General features: G+C 35.6%; 1 protein-coding gene across 8 annotated transcripts in view; it reads right to left on the reverse strand.

Annotated features, from left to right (window-relative positions):
• Window positions 1-574: 574 nt before the first annotated feature.
• The window catches only part of rmdn2 (regulator of microtubule dynamics 2), a 47,765-nt gene continuing 29,264 nt past the window's right edge, over window positions 575-19,075 (reverse strand). For all 8 annotated transcript variants that reach the window (XM_088609612.1, XM_088609609.1, XM_088609613.1 and 5 more), the window contains 6 exons: window positions 11,843-11,918; window positions 9,273-9,350; window positions 7,047-7,145; window positions 5,199-5,252; window positions 4,786-4,866; window positions 575-2,567 (listed from right to left, as the gene is read on the reverse strand). In XM_088609612.1, coding sequence (XP_088465738.1) covers window positions 2,514-2,567; window positions 4,786-4,866; window positions 5,199-5,252; window positions 7,047-7,145; window positions 9,273-9,350; window positions 11,843-11,918 — 442 coding nt within the window. In that variant the 3' untranslated portion in view covers window positions 575-2,513. The remainder of the gene's footprint in view (window positions 2,568-4,785; window positions 4,867-5,198; window positions 5,253-7,046; window positions 7,146-9,272; window positions 9,351-11,842; window positions 11,919-19,075) is intronic.

Genomic DNA, 19,075 nt, shown 5'->3' on the forward strand with positions numbered 1-19,075 from the left:
GAATGCGAGCTAAATGAACCAAACGGATATCATTATTATTAATAATCATCATCATCATCAAGCGATACACGCATCTCAAAGTCACACTCTTTAATTTCACTTCCCATCAAGTAGCTGATCAACACCTGGCATATCATGAGCACATTTTGAAGAAATAAAATGCCAAAGCAAAAGAAGAAATAACATGTTGTACAGAAGTTAGACCTTTTCTAATAACCTTCCCAAATTTCATTGTCTTTTTAAAGAGGATTACAGTACAGCTCAAGCACTTTTAGATGTGTACTGAAAAATCAACGCAACGTCCTGCAGTTCTAAATCTACGATTTTCTAGTGTGTCATCTATATTTTATTAAAATTCTTAGTGTTTTTAGATTTTGTTCTGCTGTGTTGAAAATGAGGAAATTAAAAAACAGGAATCGGTGGCAAACCCAGGAAACTTGCTCACCCAACCAAGCAACATTTTTGAAAATATAAAAAAGGAAGGTTATATAGGAAACAACCTGGAAAAAAAACATTAAAATGGATTAACTTACCCACATCCACAACATAGAAATCAGCCACACTTCAAAACTGGTCATTTTAATAAATGTGATTTATTGCATAATACAGTAAAAATACCTTTAAAGTATCTAAAAGCCCTTTTATATATTAAATTGTATAATCTAATAAAATGTATTTTTTTTATTTACATCATTTAAAAAGAATACATTCAATATGTTAATTCATTGCAATGTTCCCATATTTGAATTCATATTTAATTCTATAACGTAGTATAAAGTTTTCACAGAAACAAACCAACCAACACAATTAACAAAGGAGAAATACGTCTTCTAGAATCACTAAGTCTCCAACACAATAATGCCTCCAGAATTAAATGCCAAAGTATCAATATTCAAGATATCCTTAAACACTGGTAATATAACTAGTGTTAAATACAAAAGCTCACAGTTTTGTGTCATTTACTGACCATCGTTTTGGAAAAAGAAAACCATCCCTGATAGTGCCATATATATGTAGTGAAAAGATTTGCTTGCTTGTTATTGCAAGTTGTATGATTTTGTAGTTGCTGGTGGAAGCTTGGTGTGAAAACGCAGTTAAACATCCAGATGAGCTACTTCTGCCTTGACACTCTGTAAAATCAAACTTGGGCGCTGAAAGGTTTTTTTTTACAAGAAACATTTCTCTCCATTACACCTTAGTTTTGATTTCAGAATCTCTTCCATCTGGAGTGACATTCATCTAGTTTTGCAAGGTTCATATACTGCAAATTTCAGAGCCTAGCCAGGTACAGCTATTCAAGAGCTTAAACATTCAAATCTAACCAACTGGGTGCTTTCCAAGCAGTTTATTTTATAACTGCTTAAGGAGACGTTTTCTACATAACACATTTTATTGAACTCTTCCTATTAATGGAGAATAATGTAACTGCCTTTTAATTCACATATTGGAAAGTTAACAGCTGGTCAGTGATTGTCTACAGAATAACCCAGCAATCACCCTCTGGTATTGCGAAACTAAACCCAACCATGAAAGCAGACTAACCTATACTTTAACTGCTGTCTAGAGGTTTGCTTATCTAAAATACTTCATTTAAGATACAGTATGTATATTTAGATGGGATTGTATTTAAGACATAAATGAGACAATATTCTCCTAATACCAACTTCAAATTCACTTTTAAAAGAAAAATACAATTCTGTCCAATGAAATAAAATTTCCATCTAAAACATTTTCACTTGAGCACAAATATTACATGATAGACAAAATCATGACCCAATATCAATTTATTTTCTGCCTGTGACTGGAACAAAGCTGAAGAATAAATGAAGAAAATATAAAAATGTTTCTTACTATTAACTGAAGGTATTTTGGAGACCACAATTATTGAAGATGCTTGTTTGTGTTTTGTTAGAAACTTCCACCAGATAATTTAAAAAAGTAGAGATATAGGAACAACATAGAGAAATCTGAACATGATATTTCCAGTGCAAGGACACTATCTTCTTAGGAAACTGTGCTATGTTTCTTGGGCATGAGGTCTCAGAGGTGAGTGCTCTGCAGCATTTAAGCATTTCTTTGAGTATATTATACAAGCAGTCTTCTTCAAACCACATAACCCGTTGTGCAAGGGTGTCTGTCATTTGTTGTCAGTTTGAGATAATTACAGTCACTTTGTCTTGGCAAAGGATCACAGAGAAATACAAATGAGGAAGCACATTTCTTTTTAAAGAGCTTAATGCCATCCACACAGAAACCTGTGACAATTTATCAAACTGACTTTAGCTTTTCAGGTGCATTGTAGTATAATCTTGTATAAACAAAATTCAGTGATAAATCAGTGCTGCTAAATGTACTTTGATTGCCCTAAAATTAGTTGAGCATGTTCCATTAAGCCATAAAAGAAATTTCCTAACATAATCTAAGAGACTAATCCACAAAAGTCTGTACATGTCACCCCAACTCCAAATCAGTGTTAACTTTGCTCTGCAGAAGAAGAGGCAATTGGTAAGAGCTTATAAACCTATAGAAGATATAATGGAATCCAGTTCCTTCTGGGCTTCTTTGTCCTGAAAGAAAATGAGGTAATATTTAGTTTTCTATTTTTTAATATCTATACAAAATTAAAATTTGATCATTTATTTGAGTGAGCTGTTCAGATTTTATGAGAATTGGATTTCAATTAGAGATGAATCAGAACTGAAGCATGACAAAACATACAGAGGAAAGAACAATTATCAGGATTACCAATCTTTATCACAGTCATTCCAAGGTATTCTTCTGACAAAGATTAATACTTAGAAACTGTTAGCAGTCATAAAATGACTTTTGAATGGAAAAAAAGAACTGTACACCAGACAAACTGATCTGACTAAATTTTTTTCTTTTAGAGCTTGCGCCATGAACAGAAGACAAGTTATAAACAAGAGGAAAACGTTAAGCCCATTTTATAGAACCTTCCAAACCCACTCCTCCAAAACTCAGATCTGCATGAAGCACCATAGATGACTAGAAGCAAGACAGATGCAATGAAGTTACGTACTATATTTGTCTTGCTTCTAGTCATCTTATGACCTGGTGTTCCTGATGCAGTATAACTGGTGATGTGAAAAGATCATGAAGAGCATGATGCAGTGTGATGATGTGTTGATCTCGGCGAAGCGTCATGACTTTTATTTTCCCAGATTGAGGCCTGTCGTTGATGGACTGTGTTTGGCAGTAATGTCTTCCCAGGTCACAAAGTGCTGGCTTTGGAAATGTATTCACAGTGACATCACGTCTTGATCCTTTCACCCACTATTAGGGACTGATGACTGGGATTTGACCATCGTGACACAGGTTAGTTTGACCCTACTGATGATATGATGTTGCAGTGGTCATCCTGACTCGAGAACAACTGCAGGTTTGGACATTTGATGGGATTGTCTGAGGAGCCAATGGTGTGAAGCTACCATCTGTATGATTATAATTGAACGCCATGAAGTCAATCTCTGCTAAAAGGTTCCTGGAGCTGTAGTTTGGGCACCCCTGACCAATTACCATAAATTCAGTATATTCTCATTTATAAAACAGGGTTATAAACAGGGTTAAAGTATAACACCTTTAAACATGCTGAAACAAAGAACAAACAAAGGTGAAATTCTCAGAAAAGAAAGATGTTCACTGCTGCTGAACACTCAAACTCAATAAAGATCAACGGTAATTGTGTTAATACAGTAGTTTTACTCCTTAGCTTATAATGTGTCAGTGAGTTTCCCTCTATGAACAGTGATGGTGATGTCACAGGTATTTTGTGAAACGCCCAGATGATTCCATTACCATCGATGAATTCACTCTGAGTTGTGAAAACCCTTTGACATCTTCTTGGAAAATGTGACTCGGCTCTTTGCTCTCCCACAGCCATACTGTACAGCTGTGGTCAGATGCATCATAGTGCAGTCAATCCAGAAAATACGGGGAAGTGATGAAGGATGTTTCAGATTTTTACAACTTCTGAAACCTGGTCTCACAAAACAGACCTATACCACATGACTTTTTTTTTCAAACAAATAAAGCACACGACCGCTGTGTAAAAAGGATTCCTTGAAGTAGAGCTTCACTAACTGACACCAGATTATAGATCTCAGAAAGGCCATTTTGATTAAATTGATCCTCCCCTTAATCCAAGTCTTTACAGTCATAAATATTATATTTTATGAATGAAGTAACTATAGAGTTCCACTTTTTTCTTTAAAAGCTGTGTCATGGTCACAAGCTGAGATAAGTTTTGTTTTGAGTAAGAAAATGAAAACAAAGATCAGTATTTTCTGAAGTATGGGTATTTGGAATGCCCAAAACAGGTTGAAGACCTCGTGAAACTAAGAAATATCACAAAAACAGTGTCCTAAAAAGATGTAATAACAATTACACATTCAAGGATGAAAATATCAGCAATATAAAAGAAACCACAAACAATATTCACCTCCATATTACTAACTAATGATGCCTTTTAGCTTTCATACTGAAGCCACAGGTTCCCAATGCTTGACAAGTTACAAAATTAAAGTTATGGAAAGAAACTGTTTTAAGAAAAGTGTTTAACATGCTCTTACTTCAAAGTATTTTTACTTTTAACATCCTATCTGTAGCCCCATTTTTAAAAGCTACAAAAAAGCCTCAATTCACTCTATAGGTTTCTACAGGTTTGGTTTTCAATAACTGCTGTTTAGACCACGACAGTAGATTCATTTGGTCTTTTCCAAGAGCTTCTACTTACTTCAAAGCTGTAGTGAATGATAGTGTACTTACCTCATTAGAAACTACTGCCATTGACGATGCTGCATTACACCACTGCAGTGCGTGGGCTCTTTGACCTAGATCTCTGTAACACTAAGGAAAATAAAACTGTCATGAACTTTCAAGGTAGGTGTACAATATTCTGATTAAATTCCCATCACATTAATGCCACAGATATAATTTATTTGCTTGTCGAGATTATAAACAAACTTCTAGAATTCAATAGAAGGCAGTTATAATCTCTTCATGTCCACAATATGAATGTGTAATAAATGTTTTAGAACACAACACAAAAATCTCTAGAATATAATGGAAACCAGTAACATGAATCTCTAACAACTTTTGCATGTACAACATATATTCTACAACTGCTTTTTTTCTAAGAGAGACATTAACAAAAGAGACTTGATGATGATTCCACTTACCTTTGCTAAGAAGACATAATTAAATTTGGAATACTTTGGGCGGATTTCTTCTACCTAAAGGGAAAAAGAGGGATCATGTGAGAAATTATGGACACATTTTCACATAGCAAAGCCCAAATGATGTGATTACACACAGCTTTAGTAGATGTGGAGAGGAAGGCCTGAAGAAGGCTCCACAGCCAAAACATCGCATCTCTTTTCTTTTCAGCAGGGAATAAAACTATCTGCTCATAGGGTTAGTAAAGTCAGAATGTATTCATCCATTCACTACAAGAAAGCTGCTTTTCTTGGAGCTGGCAGAATGAATGTAATTGCATTACATTTGGATAAATTCCCGTTGTATTCCCGTTATAGAGTAATATCACTGTTAAATCCTACATGCAGAGTTACTATCACATTCTACTACATTTATACCATGTGCTTTTGAGTAATTTAAGGATTATTACATTGGTGCATACTTTTCACTCATTACAATTAGTCTGGGAAATGTCAAGTTCAAGAATTTCCGCTTTTCTCACAAACTATTTTTAAACTCAAACTTAATTGCATGTCATGCTTTTAAAGAAGTAAATTGTGACATGCATCTATATTTCATCTGCGTCATTTGGAGTTGCTATGGAGAAGTAAAACACTGACCCACGTGACCCCCCCCTAAGAAGGGCAGAAGTTCAGAAGTGGTACATGACAAAATATGAAAAGCTGAAACAATTTCTAATGTAAAACAACCTGTGCATTTTCCAGCAGCTACAGGGTCAGAGGTTTTATGGCAGTCCATCAATAATCCATTGTGAAAGGCTAGAGGGCCTGGCAAGAAAATACCACTACTGCTAATATACTGTATGTCTGCACATCACATTTTGTAGGGAATTAGGCTTGCAAACTTTGACTACTGTATAATGGACTGACTACTGATAATGTACAGCAAGGGCCGGTTACATTGTTTAAGAGTTAGATTTGTGCTACAAGCTGTAAATAAGTATGTCACAGGCACTTACAGGACTCGACTGAGGTGACAAAATATAAACAGATGAAAGTGACCCAAACAATTTATGGGTACAGGAAGAAATATGGACACGTAAACCATATTCATTTGTGCTTTTTAAACCTAATAGTACCTGTCTATACAATGCAAGTTAACAGGGTACTTTTACAGAAATTAGACAATCTTTTTTAGAGTCCTGAGGCAAAGAGTAGCAAGTTACAACAAAAACCACTCAAATAAAATTGATAGTTAAAATACACAAGACATGACGAAAAATATTACGTACAAGAACTAGCCAGGAGCTATTTAATTACTTTATATAAACATAGAAGATTTAAGAACAAAGCATTTTTACTATTAAGAGGGGGAAGGGTTCACGTGTTAAAATTACAAATACAGAAAACATTTTAATGGTAGCCATAAACCCAACACACCCTAAAACAAGTATGAAGACTGATTAAAGCTTTTCTTTTCACAATCTGCCTTAGAAACCCACAACTACATTAACGTTACAGCACAAACTTAAGTCTTGAATAAGAAATTGGAATCAATATCTATCATAAAATAATATATGTCAAATATAATATATTTGTCAAATATGAAATACATGTCTAAGGTAAAATGGAAAATTTGTAAAGGACAGTGGTCTTTTAACCATCAACATCATAGCATGTGGTCTTCTCCAAGCAATAAATCATACCACAAAGGGGTCAGATCCACACACAAACACTATGGAAGTACAAACACTAGAACTGTGTTTAAAATATAATATTTTATATAATATTTAACGTTTTTTTTACATAGTTTTGCGAGTAAGGCAGATCACAACTGCAACACAACAGGCAAAGCTAACAGTGAATATTTACCTTGAGGAAATATTTCAGAGCATCCTGTATTGTTGCAGTTGGTGGGTTTCCAAAAAGGGTAGCAGCCACCTTCCTCTCAATCCAGGATAGTCGAGAGACCTGCATTCCAAAAAAAGGAATTCAATTATTTGTTTTATACTTTGAGACAGGTGATCTAATGATTTTAAAATCTCTTTTTAAACGAAACCTCAGTTCAATGTCTACTAAGTCACTTATTATTCCTTCATCACTGCAATACAGAAATTTTTAAAAAGTTTCTTTAAAAGAATGCTTTGTGCGTAAAGAAAATAATGAAAAATGTTGTAATATAAAACTAGGAGTGACATTTATACTATCAAGAAACTTACAAGGTTGTGGCTCTCAATAAGAACACAACTTGGTTTGCTTGAATAGGATATTCTTTTTTTAATACTGCTTTAGTCATTGGGATGCAATACTCAAAGGCATACTCATTAGGAATTAATGAATATTCATTAGGACTCCTGCTGCCGCTGTGTACCACTAACACAACACTCCTGTTAGTCAAGGCAGTTAGTGAATGCGTGAAAGAAAAATATTATTATTTCTGAAACATCATATAATTTAATTTACTTCAAACAACACACTGCTGTTAATGTCATTAGATTTTCATTTAACTTTCAGAAACTACTTGTGCAATTTTTTCACACCATCTGGAAAGTATTCTGTTGAAAGAGCATTCAATATCATCCAGCTTCTTTTTGGAAAGACATGACAGAGTGTTCTACCTATTCAATGCAACACAGCTATCCTTACAACACATTAATAGAAAATCCTTGCAGTTTGAATAGAAGAATCCTTTGGTTTGGGCCTTGTTTAATAGATTTGGGTTAATAACAGGATAAAATGTTTAACAGCACATCTATATGGAAAATAGGAGGTTTAGAAAAGCAAAGAAGCAATGCAACATACTGAGAGGAGTTTGAGGGTATATACGACTTGATTTCATTTAAAGGTGGGCAAGTACAAGTAAAAAGTTCCTTATCAGTGACACTGTATTACAAAAAGCCTTCCTTCTTGGCACTGGGACTTGGCAAAGTGCTCATTTTTCCAAGGTGTTTATACCAGGAATAACACAATTTGCCAAGGGAATTCAGGTCATGTTTGTGGAGGGTCTATATAGTGTTTCTCTGCACTCCATTAATTCTTAAACGTGTAATTGCAGGTTTATCATTGCTCTGACGATATAAAAAGGTTTCAAAGAAGGCCCTTGGTTGCTTATAAACATGTAGATTATTGTTTACAAGCTCTTCTTTCACACTTTGTTTCACAAGCTTGATGTAACACATTATTAATGTTGTTTGTGTGAAGGTAATGCTCTCTGCTGTTTCAGAGTACAACTTTGGTGCATTTCGTGAGACAGATGGCTTAAGAAGTGTTTTGTTTTATTTTAAGTTACATAAAGCGTTTACACAGTTAATCAGCTTTTCCTCATAAAAATGTAAATTATTTTCACCGATGCGCTTTTGCTGGTAAATTGTGGGAAGACTGGAATAAAGGACCTATGATTACCTACAGTATACCCACACTGTCCTTTCATAGCAATGTACTGGCAAGGGTAATATTTTTGTCCCTGTGTGTCTGCATGCAAAATAGACAATTATAATGAAACAAAACAAATATCAGTTATGTCTTTTGGTGTGACTTTGTGTTAAGTTCCTTCATAATGAGACCGTGATCTTTTACTAAATCCAAAACGGAATTCAGATGGAGGTCAGGAAGAAAGCAGCTGGATTCAAATACCACACACTTGCCTTACATTTCAGCATGTTTATCTAAAATTGGAACACTGGAATAATCTGATCACTTACATGGAAACCATTCAATTTATTATTACTATTTTCAATTAAAAAATAATGATGCATTATTTCTGAAGTTAAAACTAACTGAGGGACTACATTTTAGGAAGTCTCTAAAATACTGTGGGTATTCAAAGACTTTAGAAAATATTAAAATATTATTCAATGCCCATAAAATCAAATGCATCTTTTAGCTCTTAAAATAATGTTGGGAAAGGATAGCTAAAAATGAATGCACATGCTATTTTATGAATACTGGCATTATAAAGAATTGCATTTCTAAAAGCATTTTTTAAAACTTACATTTAGAACCACCTTCACTAATAAGGCAAAACAAACACTGCACACTAAAATAGGGCAAGATTATTGGTTGTGCCTTTACAATGTGTTTATGTTCATGAGAACTTACTGCATAGCACCATCTTCCCAGCAGGTAATAAGACAGTGGATCCTGAGGTTTTAGTTCAATTGCTTTATCAAGATGATCCTGAACAGAGAAAAATAAAAAAGCAAATGTCATTGCCCTGCCTATACCAAAGCTGGTCTCTTGGACTAGTTCTATCATGCATAACAATACCCACAAACATTTCAGACGCACGCACATAAACCACACACCCCTGGCTGTCATGCAATCTCTCTGTTTCTTTTGCAGTCTCCTGTTGATATCTTCTAAGATATTTTAACTGTCAGAAACCTCTATAACAGGAGCCATAAAAGGTAAACAGTTTTTAGAAGTAGCTGACAAGTGTGATAAATGTTACGTGCCACATTCACAACTCTAGCTTCTGTGGTTATGCATCATCCACTGAAAAGCAAACAGTTTCTCATGTACAGTACATTGACCATACTTCTATGAACGATTAGTAAGAAAGAACAGCATAGGCAGTTATTGGATATTACTGAAATTCATTATAGAAACATTTAGTATTTCTCAGATTCCAAGAATTAACATACAGAAGCAAATTTTCTTTTTCTTTTTTGAAATATTTCTGTCTCCCATTTGCTGCAAAATGCAGAAACAATGCCCCTACATGTCCTGAATAAGTTTTACTATCTTTATACATACTGAGGAAACAGGAAGAATGTCATGGATTCAAAACAGTTTCTGATATTCAGAAAGATTTAAGCTATTTTTGCAATCCAGACATATTCAGAAAAATAGGATTTTAATTACTAAAAAAGCTTCACTCTTTTTATGGAAAACTATTTTTCCTGTTTTCTTACGCAGAGAATGTTTTTTACATCACCTTGGAAACTGATAAGGTAACTGTTTTATACACAAATCCAGGCTATGTCTCTAAACTGTATGTTGTGTTTGATACTGCTAACGTAAGGTGCTCTGGTCTTGAAACAACCTGTTCTGAGTTTACAATAAAGTCAAGGGGTCAGACTGAGTGCCTTATTTACACTTAAATACCATCGGTGTCAGTTTACAGATAGAACTTGACAAAGCTGGAAAACAATGTGGAAATAGGAAATTTTCTCCTTTGTTCATTAATATTGTAATCCTTTAGCTCCTGGCTATGGCATTCAGTGTTTGGCTTTGGCTGTGTGCATTCTTTGAATGTCTTCCATGATAACTTGGGTGTTCCAAGTTCTGAACTCTTCTCCATGCTCAACACAGCCTGAGGAGACTGAAATCAGAAGAATTAATTAAACCCTTGGCCATAGTCTTGGTTCTGACTTTCTTATATAAAAAGGTACTTAGGTAATCTGTAGTAATATTTCAATCATTGTAACCTATAAAAGCGGACTGATACAATCGGCAAGACAGTACTTTAGCATGTTTATGTTTAGTGCAAGAATATGGTAGTAGGATTACACCTGCTACCAATTTGTTCCTATGAATTAAAGTTTGTTTTCTAACACCCCCTGGAGAATTTTCAGCATGTGTTAATATTAGAGGATACCTAATATGAATTTATTTATCTTATTGAACACGTAAAGTAAATTAAATAAATCTATTTTAATAAATTTCAGAACATTAAACTTAAAATTGAAGACCTTCCAAAAGATGTTTCTGAAGTTTGTGAAGGTGCCATTTGCACTTTTTACAAATTAATATATTTCTTTTCTGACCTTATTAATATGAGTGCTGAACCCTTTTGCACATTTGCCAAAACACACAATTGAATATGGTCTTTATTTGGTAACAGACTCACTAATCTTACAATATTAGGAGCTTACATTGAACAACCACTGCAAACAGCAAGAGAAACTCTTGCTGTTCATGTGGCCCCTATTGCATAGGTTTTGAAACACGTGGAACCCAGTTTCCAGGGAGTGATATCTGAGAATTGTCCAGCACAAGGAAGGTGATGGAAGTCTTTTAAGAAAATTGGCTATTAATCTATTAAGGAGAATAATAGACAAGCTGAAGTGAGTTAAAGTGGAATAAAAGGTGAATAGCACTAAGTCAGACCTTTGAAAATGTATTTAAATTAAAATCAATGGATGTGGTATTACTTCATTGTAGTTGACAGCCACACACTGCCATCTATTAAAACAGGTTATTCAATTGACTGGTCATTCGTAATACTTTGGTCAGTATATGCAGCCAATAAAATGTTAAATCCCTTAAACCACTATGTTCCCTTAACCCCACTCTCTTATCAATATAGTGTCTGTTAAGTGATGAACTGGATGGTTATTTGAGCGAAAGGCAAACAAAAAAACAGTAACATGTTTTTTTCCAGTAAGAATGAACATGCAGTGATCTCCATGTTAGTAAAATAATCACAGCTGCATATGGAACAACTGATATCACTGTGTCTATCCTCATCTTAAACTCTTGAAGCTTAAAACACTCTACAGGTGATGCTGTATGGACATGTAGAGATAATCTGCTAGCAGAGACATTGGCACTCAAATGAGAACACTCCTCTGGGCATTCTGCTGTTCGGAAAACCCGGGTTTACTCACTGTCAGAAAGAAGTAAATTAAACAGTGCAGCTGCTTAGCAGAACTGCCAAAACATACCTTGAAGAGATAGCCATTTTTGATTTTGTTCTGAACACTCTCGTATTCTGACAAGTAGCCACACATAATGGCAAACCTGAAAAAAATAAAAAGGTTAAGAAGTATGCTTTCAATTTCAAGCTTCATTCATGTGTATATGGTTCTCAGAAAAGCATGAATGACTTTTTATATGAAGATACTGCATAACTCTGTTATACTCGGATGTCACTGTTAGTCTTCTGGCTTCCCTAAAGCAACAGTATTACCTACATCCCAGCGTCCTTACTTTCCCATATAAAATGCACACACATACACCATAACTATAAAGGTGCCTGTCAAACTAAAAGCAATACTTTGCTTTGTTAAGTAAAAATAAACATCTTCTGACATACAGATACTAAGTAGTGACACAGTAATACTGCACAACAGGATAGGTGCTAAATAAACTTTGAAAAGTGTCAAGGATACAGTATAGAGTGTGAATTAAAAATCATGGAACACGATTTCAAGTAAAAGGTGCTAGACCTTTTTCTGCAACTGCTTAACGCGCATCTCTTCCCATCTCCAAAATCACTTCTTTCGCGAAGCATGATGCATCGTTCCTGCTTTAACATCTGCCTTGTTCTAGGACGTGGAAAGTACACTTAATGTTCATTTTGAGTACTACAGTATACTGCAGTACTGTACGATAAGGGACACCAGTGGTAATGCACTTTACAGTTACATCTTTTGCCAGGTCACTGAGGTGCGCAGTGTAATTTAGGCATGTGACAAACTTAAGAAAATGAAATTCCAAACTTTGTTCCGATTCTTAGATTTCTTTCAAAGCCTTCACTGCTCCTGTCTGTTCCTAGTGACTCAAGACTAACAGTCTGCGCTGGTTCCTGGCACCTCTGGCCCAGGACAGCACACGTCTGTATGCCCAGTGGTGCATGTGGTGCTGATTCTCTATCTTTACAAACTCAAAAAGTGGAGGCAGAGAAACAATACGCAATTTCATTCAGGTTTTCCCAAACCGAAACCCTGATTAAACCGTGAGGAAAAACTTATTTTCCTTCATTGAATTTGTAAAGGAGACAGCAGCCCTCTTGCTTTTTTTGAGAACCTGAGAGGGGTTTGTCAAACATGGTTGAGCAGGTTGTATGGCCTGATCAAAGCAGTGTGAATATAATGAAACTAATCCTGCTGGTACTCTTGTCAAATGCACCAACAGGGTACAAGCTACTTTTCTGTGAAGGAGCAGGAGGTTTAAGGGGTCACAGAAGTTCAGCTGCCAGGAAGGGGGGCCAGGCAGTTAAACCCGTATTTGGCAGTACATGTTCATAAACTGTCAAGAACCGTTCTCCTTCCACACTGTGGGCTCTAATCAGATAAACACAGCATACCATTGCTAAACGGATTGCTCCTGGAAAAGAAAACAATGAAAAATGAACTGACTTATCCCGTGTCTTGTTAAATTTCTCCTCTGTGCGTGACCAAAAAAAGACAGACCAAAAATCTGCCACTGTGAAAGCACATTCCTGTGTCCACTTCTGGATTTGTGCAAATGGAAAATTGGATGTGAAATCTGCTGCTTAAAGTTCCCTTGCAGGGCAATTTATGCCATCAGCTCTGTGTCAAGAGGGGACCCCAATGTGGTCTAACAGGAAAAAAACCAACAAGTAAGCTCCTAGTATAAAGAAACTACATTTAAAATATATGTTACATGGTTATTTCATTAATGTAATGTAAACCATGCACATCTATATTCATATCCAAAGAGTTGTTAACTTATCATAGGTCCAGTCCAAAACACTATGAAGGACTGCTGGTTATCTGGTTGAATCTTGAATTGTTAGACAGTGACAGTATGTTATTTCCTTTTTTACGAATGGTAGAATACTGAAGGAAGTTATCTTTGTTAACAGATTTAGCCTCCTGACTGAAAGTGTGCAAACAAAATGTCAATTTCCATGGAGACTCACTCATATTATAAGTGGATACTATAAGTTATCTATAAGATCTACTATATCTATAAGATACTATTATAAGTGGAAAGTTATTCATATTTCCAATTGTAGGTGCATTTGTGGGTCCTTTTTCAATTGAAGCTTCCTAATATCCAAAGGGTTCTAGAAAAACATAACACATTGTTTTACAGTCTTACTGGGGATCATTTCAAAAGTACAAGGGGCAGTTTTCAGAACTTGCACACAGTGAACATTAGGGAAAGCTCTCCCATAACTTCCCTTTTCCACTGTGGAGTTTAGAATTGGGTATGAACTTGGGAATGTCAAATGGCAAGGATTCTCAGGTTACTCAAATGAAGGTGTACAGCAGTTGCAGGAAGCGTGCTTTAGTCAGGTGAACAAGTAGAGAGCATCTGAAGCTGTGTAGAACATGAACACGGTGAAAAGCGAGGATTCAATCCTAGGCAAAATCAACAAGGACCGTTAGGACTTTCCAGTAATATTCCCTTTAAACATCAGAGATTATTATATCCAATCTATGGGTTGCAACTCTGTGCGAATAAAACTGGTGTACCAGGTGTTGTTTTTGTTAAGCACCCATACTCCCACAATCATGTGCCGGCACTGTAAATCTCCCAGACTAACACTGAACATTCTTCTCTCTATCAATTTATGAGTCAACTTAAGATTAAATTTTATAGTACAGCAACACTTGGTTAATAATATTCTTATTTTAATAGAATGTGATTATATCTACCAAAGAAAAAAAAAATCTGCTTTTACGCTGAGAAAAATTAAACACTCTTAACACTCAGTCTTAGCTGATAACTCTAGCATGCTCCATCTTCAAAAATGGCAAAAATACTGTCAAAGATGTTTACTGCTAATAAAAATGTCTAATTCCTTTTCTAACAACCTTGGGATTGGGGCGTTTTGGCAGCGTTTCACTCTAAATATGTGACTTCTAAGCTGCTTGCACAATAGCAAAGCTACTCCCAACACTTCACATGGAACACACTCGTCATACTCCTCCCAGGCACGCTAGGTGTTTCTGAAGCAGACTCTGACAAGATTAACAAGAGTGGGAAGGCCTTTGGTCACCATGAAGCTGGAACAGATGCCAACTACGATAAGAGCTTTGCACTCTAGTTAAAAAAAAAACTAAGGTAGAAAACACTTAAGACATTCAAGGCAACACTTCCTAGAGGAAAATTAAAAATATAAAGATGAGAAATGAACGCCACTTCTGCAGAAATGAGATTAGTTTAGGTATACCTACAATAGGTATATATCCAAACTAACACAGACTTGATAACTGAAAGCTTTGATATCTCGGTCAGACAAAAAGATGTTTAATCTTGTGTTGAATAAATCATAGGCAATTAAAATTACACAATATGGACATCGGTCGGGATTAGTCTGCATTGCGCTTTGGGGAATGATATTAATACATACAGTGTGCTTCAAAATATAAGGTCCAAAACAACCAATCTAGTAACACGTTTAATAACTGTACTGTAACAAATGTACTAAGATAAATATCAGATCTTCACTGACCCAGACATCTTAATTTAAGTCAGAGAGAGAAGGACTGTGAGTGGATATTAAGGATATGACCTGAGGTTAAAGGTGCATAGTGCTTCAGATAATGAGTCTTGATTGACAATTCCTTTCAGCTTAGTGCGCTGGTCTTGAACGGAACAGAAAGACCTTTGACATCCTTCTCCAGCTGATTTCAAGAAAAGATAACATGCAGCCAAGGATTATGGAACATACTGCTTGATACCATAACAAGCTGATCTAACATCAGAGGGTTTGTAATCAAACTACAGACAACAAGACATGATCACAGGGCGATCAAAAAAAAATCCGACTTAAGTCTTCTTTGCTGTGGCTGAGTGAATTAAAAAGGGTCTATCCCCATTTGCCCTAGGTAAGCAGAACACCAGCACATGTACCATTAATAAGACCTACTACCTCTTCTTTTTTTACACACACTACCCTATTCCTTGACAAATCACACAGGGAAATGAAACATATGTTTTAAAACAGCCAAATGTGAGTAATGTCTGTTATCGGACAGCTTTCATAATTTTTTGTTTTAAGAAGTGAATTTGAAAGGAATAACATATCACTGCTTCTCTTAGCATTTCATAAAGCATAACACAAAGCCTCTTGGAAAAAAAAAGTTAGTGACTAATTTTGAATGAAATTCTTTATAAGAGAAATTACTTGAGGCAGCAGTTTTTTTTACATAGTGTTTATTTTAGCAGTGTCTGATAATACTCATTATTTTCAAAAACAATGTTATGACAAAAAAGAAACGGCACCCGAGGCTGTCTCTTAGATCATTCTTTTCCTCTAGTTTCAATGAATTCATTTACAAAGAAAGGTGGCAACACTAAGCTGTTGAGCAATATTTTTCTCTATAAACCAGATTCAGTTTTTCTTATGGGCAACTGCTCCTTGATACAGAACTCCCCGCTTGATTAACAAAACACAAAGAGGAGTTAAGAATCAAATGTTTGGCTGAAGCACAATATTTCATCTTTTATATATATTTTGGATAACAGAAAAAACTGAACAGAAAATTAAAATGAATCTTGCAATTTAAATTTCAGTGTAGGGCACACGTCAAATCGTCAAATCATTTTTAAATAATTACACAATCATACAGGAGTCTGGAACAAACTACCCATTCTTTTGTTGAAGCTAATACCATGGGACAGTCTTGAAAGATCCTCCAACCAATCTTCTTTGTAACTTTTGATATATCCTTATGACAATCATATCATAAGGCAGGCACTGCTTCATGTCTTATACCTTAGGCATTAAATAGTGTGGATAGTAAGAGAAAAATTATATTAAATGGTAAAACATAATAGGTCTCTGGGTATTTTATTTACATAAGCCTAAGAATTCCCTTTTATGTTCATTAGCAAAAACTTGGGAGAAAATATGGATATCACTAATTCCCGTTTGAGATTCCCAGCCATTAAAAAAGATTTTCTCCCTGTAAAACTTGAATCTTTTTTTTATCTAATATATTAACATGAGAAACTAAGTGCATGCACCCCAGCTCAGCAACCCTATTCATTCCAGTAAAAGGTCAATGTTCAGCTGGCTAAAACAAACATGCTTATTTTACTTTTCATTTAATCCCGGGGTTTTATCTGTTCATAAAGACGGTCTGCAGTATGGAAATAAAACTGGAGCATGTTAAGAGCCATGGTTCATAGAAAAGTGGCTAAATTTAAACTGCTCAGTCAACAAGGCCATAACAGTGTTAATTATGAAAAGGTTTGGGGAATATATATATATAATTAAAAAAACAACAGGTCTGGAAAGTTTTACTTGAACAAGGTTAAGTCCTCTAGGCGCTTATTTAATATAATCATTTTACCCTCACCAAGCCAGCCAAATAACTTGATCAATGCCGATGTGAATTAATCTTTCAAGACATGAGACAATATCCACTGGAAATTTAATAACACTATGCAATGTTTGCCACTCGACCTCCAGCAATTTTCCAGGACCATACTGAAAAAGGACAGGTGATGTCAGAGGTAAATAAACAGCTTTGCTTCATTTAGTCATTGTTTCTCAGAAGCTATAAATCATGAGGTGTTTCTTGCTTTCTTGCCTTTTCATTACATCATCTATTGCCAAGAAAGCCTAAAATCAGCATGAAAGACATTTCCGCTAAAGAAAAGGCATTTTTATTTTCTGAAGGATGTTCTATAATGCCAGGAGTACAACAGTGAGGTACAACAGTTGTCTGACAAGTAAGGTGTTTTGTGACCTCCACCTGCTCCTACTGTATGTAGCCCCGAGTATTTTTTACATTATATTTAAATATTACTCACATTTACATCATAACTTTATTCAATCTTTTTTTCCCCAGAGTACTGAAGTAAGATGCAAAGCAAATTCTTCCATAATTTTCATGTGTAGTAATTTGCTACCAAAGACCTTAACTAGCATGGATCTGCATATCCCACTGCATGTATGAGCTTGGAAAAGCTACTCATTTAGGGGTCCGGCATTATAATGTGCTAGCATTAAGAGAGAAAATAGGAAAATTAAGAGAGAAAACGCCAACTTTATCAGGAGCATCAGCTGTAAAACTCAAAGCAGGCCGCAGGCTCCTAAAGTTTCATCCACGGAAACATCTGTTTGAAAATGCTTGTAGGAATGACAAAAACATCGCCGATAACAGTGCTACTTATAACATCCACTTACATCATTCGCTTTTTAGTAGGAGCCATATATTATTTTATCTGTTCTAATCAGGAATGCAGCTCTACTTAAGATTTGGTTACACAGCTTAGAAAGTCCCTTTCCCCCCACATCTTGGGAATTAAAAGCACAATTCACAGAGGGCAGCCAGCATCACAGCACCATGCCACCTAACAATGCCAGATGCCATTCAGCCAGTAAAATGTGTTGTTGCCCAAGAGATTCTGCTGTGAAGCCTTCTTATGAAAAAGCAATTGCCTTGCCGTGGCCTGTGATGGGACGGAATGTTTTCTCTCATGACTAATGGAAGGCAGGGTTAACCCACATTTGCTGTGCAGGCTTCTTAAGCGAAGGCTCTCATGCAGGTTCAATACCACAAGTACGGCTCCAGCTTATGTGGTTAGAAAGCTCAGTATCACTTGCAAAACAAACCCTCAGCCATAGTCACATTTGAGGCTTCACTCTCACGCTTAACCTGGTACACCACAGGCACGCAATATTACCTGCTAATAGCTGGAAAGCTGTTTTTCCCTCCTTCAAGACAAGCTCTATAATTCATTTCTAACAATTTACATGTGCCAAAACCATAGTTTTAAATTTACCGTCCCTAGAAGTGTTTTCACGTTAAGTCTTTTAAGTACTAATACAAGCAAAGCATCCAGAATGTTTTAGACATTAGGCTGCTTTTCAAAACTCAAAAAAATGAAAACACCCTTCAAAGAAGACTTACAGATATCAAGTTGAAAGATAAACGTCTATTTTGAGCAATATTTTGCAATTGTACATGAAGATCCGGTTCACCCTGTATAATAAACAAAATTTTGCACAGAAAATGTCACAACAAATCCATTCCATCAGGAAAGGAGGTCACGGGGGGAGGGGTCACACACAGACACTTCTTAATTTGTTCCAGCTTTCTATAAAACACATAACGTAATTCACAAAGAAGCAGAACCATTTTAAAATTTGCTTAATGTTTATGGCTAAATGCCAAACTATAACTTGCAAACTCATATAACTCATTGTCAAGGTCTCTAACAAAAAAATCAATAGCCTGACAAGAAGA

This window comes from Lepisosteus platostomus, chromosome 17 (assembly GCF_059453375.1).
Source record: "Lepisosteus platostomus isolate fLepPlt1 chromosome 17, fLepPlt1.hap1, whole genome shotgun sequence".
NCBI lineage: Eukaryota > Metazoa > Chordata > Actinopteri > Semionotiformes > Lepisosteidae > Lepisosteus > Lepisosteus platostomus.